A 9,564-nucleotide genomic window follows, 5' to 3' on the forward strand; every position below is an offset into this window, starting at 1 on the left:
CTAATGCTTTCCACTCCATCTACTTTGGAATTTACATTCGTCTTTGGGAATCTATTTCTGGCAAGAATTCTCCATCTTTTCCCCTTTGTTCTGCTTAAATGGCCAAATCTCCGTGGCATTGTTGAAATTCTAGAATTCTCATCTATTCCCAGTTTCTTCCCACTATCATGAGTTCGTTGGAGTTTTTTAATATCACCTTCTTGGCGAGGATATTTTAGTTTTTCAAGCTGCCCAGTGAAGCTACTTTTCTTTTCTTGTTCATCCATGTCATCAATTGTTTCATTAGCATTTGCGGGATTCTTTTCCCCAACTATTCTAGAAGTATCTGTATGTTTAGAATACTCATTTTTCATTTCTCCAGTGGGTCACTCATTTCTGACATTTTCTCTCGGACTTTCCAGTTTCTGCAGCTGTCCTCCTCCAGCCTTGTCCATTCTAAGAGTAGTTTCACCCTTTTTCTCATTTTCATCTTCAACCCCTTGTCTGCTATCTTCCTCTTGAGAAAAGTAGGATTTAGTCTCATTTCCATCCTGACCTTTTGTTGAATTGTCACCACACTCGTATGCAGAAGATTCATGCACTCGCCCACCCTCCTCGTGGCTGAACTCTGTCTTTTTCTTTGGTTTTGTTATATTTACTGGCGGATTTGATGGGTCTTCAGTGCTCACTGACCAAACTCTAACTGAGGAATTAAGACGGTGCTTTAAGTTCTCAAGTTCAACTTCCTTTTGCTTCAAAGTTGCTGTTAGAGCTATCGTCTGAGGATTTTCATTTCCTGAATCTATGTCTTTATTATCTCGTAGCAGTTTGATCTCATTTTGTTTCTCCTCCCGTTCAGACTCCATGGTCTTCTGCTCATCTTTAAGGGAATCAATTATAGGTTGCCTTTCCAAGAGAATAAATCTTTTGGTTTCTAAGGGAATGAATCTTTGCTTTTGTCTCTTCAGCTTTCTTTTACATTTCTTCATTGGTGTACTCTATTTCCTTCTATGATCGAAGACAATACAACAGGGTTAATACTTAAGAAACTTAACAGCTTTAAAAACATCTCTGATTTTATTTAACACCAAAGTCTCATCCATTGTTCAGCTTTCTCTTTGTATGTACGCCTGTATATACACATTTGCATGCTTATATTTGTAACACAAAGCATAAATAAACAACTATCTGGACAAAAAAGTACTTAAAGTTTCGAATTATTTTGAGTACTTTTGATCAAATGAAGGCCGAGGAAATTAGATATAACAATTCATATTTCATTTCATATTAAATACGTATAAAATATAAAATTATTATATTAAAATTTATATCGATACGCTAAACATCAAACACATTTCTTATTTTTCTCAAACTCATATATGTTTTTTTTTTTTTATTTTAAATTGTATCTTTTTCTTTTTTTTTTCATATTATTTTCATATTATGTTGTGTTCATATACATTTTTATTAAAATATTAAATCATACCGATTTTATATTTTTTATCATTTTTATATTATGTCATCTTGTTTAAAATTATTAGATCCGAAAAAAATTAACTATTTAGTGAAATACAAAATGAGTACCAGCGTAATACTTTTTTTAAAAATTATTTATTAGCATTTAAGTATTTGATTCAATAATTGTTAAGCATCTCTCAACTGTGTGACGATCTCAGTACTGCCATATCCCGAAAGATGACACCGTAGCAAATGTAAGCGGAATAACAATTCCTAGCTGCCTGCAATCACAAGGCAAGACTTGCATCTCACTAAATTAATGTGAGAAAATATCAAACCATTATTAAGTGGACGCAATATTGGAGATAAACTAGATATGCATGCTGAAGAACTTTAAGAGCCCATGCGATTCCTCATTCCGATATTCTCAAGCGTTTTCATCTCCAAGAATTATAATTATTCAATTACAACAAGGCATGTACTAATTAGGAACATTTTAGCTAGGCTAAAGTCCCTATCATCATTTTTCATTCATCATTTACCACAAATTGCCTTTACGATTCCAGAATGCACAAATGTGTTTCACTAAACATTTCTGCCATGAATTGCAGAAGCCTGAGATAACTGACTCTATCAGAAAGGTTAGCCCTCTTTTACCAAATCAAAGCATGAGATGGTCTTTCTTATTTCATCCATGGAACAATCTTTTTGCTGTTTAGATGGTGGTGACCAAGAGTTTGTTATTATTTGATTAATAAATATGTAACCAGAGCTTTTGAGTAATAAGAAACACCTCATTTTCGCTTTTTGAGGTTCACATGGATGTGGATTCTAGCGGAAAAGTTGCCGCCCATTATCAGGTAATAGACATGTTAAAAATAGTTACAAGTCCAATATAATAATAATATTATACAAAGATGAAGATGTTCTATTATTACAAGCCATTTTATGGCTTTATTTTCCAGCTAATTTGTCCATGGTGTTTGGAAGCTTCAAGCAGATACCAAAATTAAGCTCTAAAGGGGTGGGGATGGCAAACAGCTCTATTGTTTGATAAGCATGTTGATCTTGTTCAAAATGGGGCCTTACGAGTGGCTGCTGTTGTGCAGCTTGTCTGAAATCAAACAAGAATGTCAGCATTTTCATCCAAGCATAAATTGCTGATATTTTTTCTTTTGTTTCAGGTATACAAGGCAGCATCTTTTCTCTTCTTGCTCGTTTGAGTTGCTTGATCAATGATAATTGAAATTTTGTATCTTAGATTCTCAAAATCAAGTTGTAAGTTTGATTTTCACTTACAACATTTTTATAAATACTTTAAATGATGTTCTGTATTAACATTATTGTATTAAAAAATTGTCCTCTACATTATATTAAAAGTTGTCTTCAAGTGTTGATTTTATCTTACTTTTGTCAGAAATATTAATTGGTGTTAGATTTTGTGAGATACATAACTGTATCTATATTTCTATCTTAATTCTTTTACTCTTTTTTGTAGATTTTATTATTTATATTTTGGTTCACTAATTCTTTCTTTTAAAATTGTTATCCTAATTGTTATTATGAAACTTTAATAAATTTTGAATACAGATTTTATTATTATTTATTTCTTCTTTCAAGATGTAATCGAAAATTAATAACCGATTAAAGTATTGATATATATATATATATATAATTTTTCTCTTGAATTTCAATTTGGACCCTTCGATTGGTAAGTTCAGCCTGCAGTATGTTTTCCTTATATCAAAAACCCAGTTGAAAGGTCTAGGATTTATGCTTTCAATCAACTATTTTAGTGTACTTGATATTTTGCTTTGGGATCGCACTTTAAGCAATGAGTTAAGTTAAATCTTATTATGTTATTAAATTTTGCATTGGATGAGGATGCAAGTTCTGATGCTTGGAAATAACCATCTTATTGTCAGATCCTTTGGAATTACTGATTGTCTAACTTTACTTCTAAAAAAAAAAAAAATTAATTATGATTCGTCCATAATCAACAAATTTGAAGATTTTTATTGTATTTTTTTGTTAGTTCTTTCTTAAATTTTGAGTGAGGATTAAGAGAAAGGAATAATGATAACAAGTTTGATTTGATGCTTTGGTGATTCGATTGACGACGAATTACAATGCAAGTTAAGTAATACTCAATGGATTAAACTTGGATTTTGTATAATTGTTTTGTAAGGCATTTTCACTTGAAAAGCCCTGTTTTTCTTTTTAATGGATTTTGAAAAATTTTCTTGGTGGTAAGTCACATTGTTGTATAAGTATATGATGAGGAAGAAAATGCTATGGAAAATTGGGTTTCTGTAAATGGTTGTAGCTATTATTAAAAAATAAATTTTTTAAAAAGATTTTCTGGAAAAGAAATTATTTTTCAGTGTTTGGATCACTTTGAAGAAAAATATTTTCTGTACTATTCATCCTCTTCTTCCTTTATCTTCTCTTGTAAATCTTTTTTTTAAACTCAATATGCTACATTTTAAATATATAAAAAGCCACAAAATAAGCAAAATAAAATAGCCAAATAATAATATTTGAGAAAAAAAAAGAAAAGAAAAGAATTTTCTTAAAATACCCATAGGCTACAAGATTAGCTTAGAGATTAAAGCTTGAAAAGGAAGATCTAGCGAAAGCTTGTGGAGAAGGAAATGAATTTTATGAGATCTTGTGGAGAAGAACGCTTTCTCGTTGTTGCCATGGGGAGCTTTCTGCTTTTTTGGTTTCTTATTGTATTTACCAGAAGAGAAGAAATCGAGAAGAAATGGAGTGAAATCAAAAGTTTAGAAGAGAGATTTAGTGTAAGAGAAAGCAATTAGGGTTTTTTTTTTTTTTTTGCTGGATTTGTGAAGATTAAAATTAAATAGTTGTGCTTGACTATTTAGAGAAGAGATTAATAGAGTTAGTTGGAAGAAATTGTCTTTCCTTCTTTTAGAATGGAAGACAATTTCTCTCGTATGGTTACTATTACCTTTTAATTTTAAAATAATTTTTATTGATTTTAGTCATGCAAATTAGGATCGGTAACTTAATCTGGCTCCAACGAATTTAGATGTGACCAAATCCCATAAGGTTAGTTTTTTTTTTTTATTAAATTGAGTTTTGAGTCAGGTTCAAAATTTGATTTGATTCATTTGATATTAATATAAAAATTATTTTTTTAATTATTTATTTTAGTTTTTTTATTTATATATATTTTATATAATTATATATTTAAAAAATAATATTTATATTTTAAAAATAGTAATTTATTAATTTTAGATAAGGTCAAGATGGGTACAAATTATACAATGTGAGGTCGGATCAAGATGGGTATGATTTATATAATATCGGATCGAATATAAAAAAAAAATTTCGAATCGGTTCGCGTTCAAATTTGATAGATACAAAATCAAATCGAATTCGAGACGAACAAAAATCCCTCCGGATCTCACTCATTATCAACCCTAATATAAACATTAAAAAATGCAAAAAATCATTTCTGGAATTGATTTTTTGTTGTACCAAACAAAGCTTCACTTTACTTAGATTCAGTTCGTGAATAATAATTTAAAATTTTTTTTTATATGTTTAAATATTTATTTGATAGAAAATAGATTGATCAATAAAAATGATTTATTGATTAATAAAAAATAAGATTATTTTTTAAAAAATTATTTTATAGATTTGAAAAAAAAATATTTTTTCAAAAAAAGCTATTTATGAGTAAAATTATTTATGAATATTTTTAAACATAATTTTACTTATAAATAATATTATATTAATAAATATAATATTAATAAATAAATAAATTAATATTAGTATAATATATTATTAATAAATAATATATTAATATATTAATAAATAATATAAACAATAATAAATAGTTTTATTTTAAGTATTTTTTATATTAACATAATATTTTAATATCAAAATTATTATTAAAATATAATTAATTTTGAATATCAATAATTTTAATAATAAATAATTTCAATATATTTTAATAATAACTCCTTTTTAATATTTTAATAATTATATTAATATTATTTGAAAAAATATAAACAATAATAAATAGTTTTATTTTAAGTATTTTTTATATTAACATAATATTTTAATATCAAAATTATTATTAAAATATAATTAATTTTGAATATCAATAATTTTAATAATAAATAATTTCAATATATTTTAATAATAACTCCTTTTTAATATTTTAATAATTATATTAATATTATTTGAAAAAAAATTTCAAAAAATAACCAAATAATGAAAAGCATTTTTCATTAATTCATTTAAATAATAAAAAATCTTTTTAATTGAAAAAATATAAATATTTTTAAAAATTTACTTTTAAAAAATATTTTTCATGAAACAAACCAAATCTTAGTGTTCTTCATCCTTTTTGTTTTATCCATTTTATTAGTGTAATTTTTTTTTGGTTTACTTTTTCAAATTTGATTGGTTGTAATTTTTCATTATAATTTGATTTAAACTTTATAATACTTTTTATTGTATTTTTTCTGATTTATTCATAAATGTTTAATTTATTATATTTATTATTTTTAAATATTTTGTTATTTTCTAATTAAATATGTTTAAGTGAAAGCATGTACCACAAGGGGCAATTTTCTAATTTTATATAAAAAGAAAGGACGGCTTTTCCTTAATTATATAAAATTTATTAAGTAGAAAAATCCATCCAAGACACAGAAGAAGAGCTTTTAATTGTCCATCAACGACTCAACAGAACGGCTCAGTCCAAATAACTAGTTGTCGCCCATTGGGCAAAGGCGAGGAGTTCAGCCCGTTGAACTTTCTTGGAACCACTCCAAGGCCCCCACGAAAAATACTTTAAAAAAAAAAAAAAAAAACTAAACCAAATATTCTTCTCCCATTACAAAGAGGGCTTCAACAGCGGCAAAACCTCCGGTAAGGAAGAGGCAAGGAAAGTGGGTCTTAAAACGGGCTTCGAAACAGGCGAACAGCTGGGTTTCTAAAAGGGCTGTGTCGATGTGTTGAACTCCGCCATCCAAATCAACGCAAGCCGGTTCTCCAGTCGATTCCAAAAGGGTATTAAGCAAATGCAGGAATTGATAAAAAATACCCTGTTTCGGATCCGGCAAACGAAAGCGTCCAAGAAATTGTGGAAGCCTTGACTCTTTAAGTTTGGATTATACGTGCAGCTTTGGGTGTTAAATTGGAATATAATGACACCCAAAACCAAAGGATATTGAATTTTGATTTGGGCCACTTCATTTTTTTAGGTATTTTAAATGCCAGGTATGAAATGTTCTTTTTTTTTTTGTTTTTAATTTTCTATAAAGATAATGAAAAGAATTTTTCATTGAATTTGAAAACCAATTATCCAAAGCTTCTTTTGTTTTTGGTACAAACAAATAAACCTGGGCAAATATACACCAATAATGACATTAGGCAGATGTATTATTAGTATCCATATCAAGCACTTGATCCTGGCTTCTTATTATGTGCCTTTAATTGCAGCCCTGTTTTCCATTAATCATTGAGTTGGCATTTTCCCTCGTTTTAAGTAGTGCTAAAATTTTTCATGCTTGATCTGTTTCCCATTTATGTTTGGATCGGGTTTATTTTTTCCCCATGTTTTTCTGTTGTAAGCAAACTTGATGTAGTTTATTTCTTGCAGCCTTTGTGGTCCCCATTCCCAACATAAAATGTGGTTGCGCATTTTCCTTTTATCTCATTTTATTATCTCTATCTATCAGTATGTCCTTTTATTTATTATTATTATTTTTGCAGTTCTTAAGCAAGCTGAAAGAGCAGAAAAAAATGTTGAACAAGATGCTGGCTTGTGGCAAGGTGTACATTTCTGAAAGCCGAAATAGAGCAGCTTTGGAGTGTATAGAACAAGCTGCCAAGCTATTCCCTGAGGCTGCTATTGCGAATAAGTTTATAGATGTGACGTACAATAGAGTTGGTTATACAGTCGTCTCCAAATTGACTCCAAAATCATCTCAAGATTCATGTCCTCTGAAAAATGCAGTGTTTGCTATTGTTAAGGCTGCTTTGGAAACCATCGACTTTGAGTTGCATTCTGGGACTCATCCTCGACTTGGAGTTGTTGATCATATATGTTTTCACCCCTTGGCACATGCTTCCTTGGACCAGGCAGCCGCGATTGCAAAGTCTTTGGCAGCAGATATAGGCTCTAAACTTAAAGGTTTCCTCCTTTTGAACCAAATGTGATCTAGATGTTGCCAGTATTAATATTAGTGTTAGATTAGTGAGTGGAACTTTGGAAAATGATTTAGCAAAAAAATTTGTTCATCTGCAATATTTATGTGAATAGTGAGTTTTTTACCGTCCTGGAGCCTGGAAGATTCCCTTTTTCAATCAACTAGTCTGTTTACAGTCAGGCACGGTAGACATGGATTTAAAGTTGGTGTTTCTCTGTTATTTTGTTATAGTTATTTGGCTTTCTAAATGACTGCAATGAACAATTGCTTGTTCTCTCTCTCCATCTGGAATAGCCCAGAGGCATGGTCTGCATGTTGCTTACTGTACAATGACTCAATATAATTTTTTCTAGTTTTTCTTTACTGATTTAGTGTCATTGTATCATCTTTGTTACCCTCCTTTATTGGAAGTTGAAAAATGGTCTATTAGAATCAAAGTTTTATGCATAAGAGAAACTGTATTTTTCTGAGACTTCCTATGTGTGCTTTATCTCTTCAATTACATGAGATTGCGGTTTGGTACTTAGTTATGGTAATAGTTGTGTCAGAAAGTATTATTTATTTCCTGCTACTAAAATTTTACCATTTTATATTTCTAATGGTAACTGCAGTACCTACATTTCTTTATGGGGCTGCCGAAGAAAAGGGGAGGTTGCTTGATTCCGTCAGAAGGGAACTCGGTTATTTCAAGCCTAACTCTGGCGGTATTAAATGGTGCGGAGGGCCTAAATCAAAGTCCTTGCCACTGAAGCCTGATGCAGGTCCAACTCAAATGTGTCCAGCAAAAGGTGTTATTGTGATTGGAGCTACCCATTGGGTTGCTAACTACAATGTCCCTGTATTCTCAACAGATATTGCTGCCGTTCGTAGAATTTCAAAAAGAGTAAGTGAGAGAGGAGGTGGACTTCCTTCAGTGCAAGCCATGGGACTTTCACATAGTGATGGTGTGACTGAGGTGGCTTGTAATATGTTGGAACCAAGTAAAGTGGGAGGAGATAGAGTTCAGCTTGAAGTTGAGAGACTTGCAAAGGAAGAGGGTTTGGATGTAGGGAAGGGATATTTCACCGATCTTACACCGGACAAGATTATTGAAAGTTACATGAAGTCGAGTTCTTTCTAAATGATGGATGAAATATGGTCTTGGAGGTATTTTTGTTCTGATCATTTATCTCGAGGTTTCCTGTGATTCTTTTGCCTAAAAAATATGTTGTGCGATCTTATGAAGAATAGCATACATCATTTACATTCGGAAGACTCCTCGTTATTTGAACTCCTTTCGGCATAAATATTAGCTACATTTCATGTAACCTAATTTCTTGCTATGATGAAGAGGTGCTTCAGTCAGAGACCTAAAAATACTGATCTGACGGTTGGATTTTGCAACTTTTCTTTAGCACTTAAGCTATTAGTGCCGAACGAAGGGAAGGGGAATATGTTGGGTTTCTTATCAAGTTCAAGCCTTAGAAGACAAGAATAGAACAAAAGATTGTCTAGCACCTTACATTACAAGCCAACTAGCCAAGTTATGTAGAGAAAAATAGTCTAAATCTCAAAGCTTTTTTTTTTTTTCTTCTTTTTCAAATTTATGATTAAGTTGTGAGGGGAAAGGAAGGATCCGAACTTTGCATGTAAATTCGTAGAACATATAACAAGATAATGATAATGTGATAATCCAAGACACCATGGTTTGAGGAATGATTTTTGAGCCGGCAGTAGCTACCTCGGTTCAAAAGGACCCATATCTTGATTATATTGTTTTCTAACATCATATTCGTGTTGCGGTATATTCACAGGCATTCCTCTTTTATTTCGTTTTTTTTTTCAATGTGATTTTCAGTATTTAACCTAGAGTAGTACCATTCACATCTCCATTTCTTCTCTTCACACCTCACTATTATTAACACCTATTCTTTTTTCTCTGCACAGCTCAAAC

At 30.4% G+C, this 9,564-nt stretch overlaps 2 protein-coding genes across 2 annotated transcripts; one reads left to right on the forward strand and one right to left on the reverse strand.

Annotated features, from left to right (window-relative positions):
* Positions 1 to 282: 282 nt before the first annotated feature.
* On the reverse strand, positions 283 to 1,380 carry LOC111308127 (uncharacterized). The gene has a single exon (XM_089742754.1). The coding sequence runs from the start codon at positions 966 to 968 to the stop codon at positions 366 to 368; it is 603 nt and encodes a 200-aa protein (XP_089598880.1). The 5' UTR covers positions 969 to 1,380; the 3' UTR covers positions 283 to 365.
* A 4,891-nt stretch (positions 1,381 to 6,271) lies between these two features.
* On the forward strand, positions 6,272 to 9,326 carry LOC111308438 (formiminotransferase cyclodeaminase-like protein). The gene is made up of 3 exons (XM_022906761.2): positions 6,272 to 6,699; positions 7,195 to 7,615; positions 8,243 to 9,326. The coding sequence occupies exons 2-3, from the start codon at positions 7,225 to 7,227 to the stop codon at positions 8,749 to 8,751; spliced, it is 900 nt and encodes a 299-aa protein (XP_022762496.2). The 5' UTR covers positions 6,272 to 6,699; positions 7,195 to 7,224; the 3' UTR covers positions 8,752 to 9,326.
* Positions 9,327 to 9,564: the final 238 nt, after the last annotated feature.

Source organism: Durio zibethinus, chromosome 2 (assembly GCF_047325235.1).
Source record: "Durio zibethinus cultivar Kanyao isolate XHJ-2024 chromosome 2, ASM4732523v1, whole genome shotgun sequence".
In the NCBI taxonomy this organism is placed as follows: Eukaryota; Viridiplantae; Streptophyta; class Magnoliopsida; order Malvales; family Malvaceae; genus Durio; species Durio zibethinus.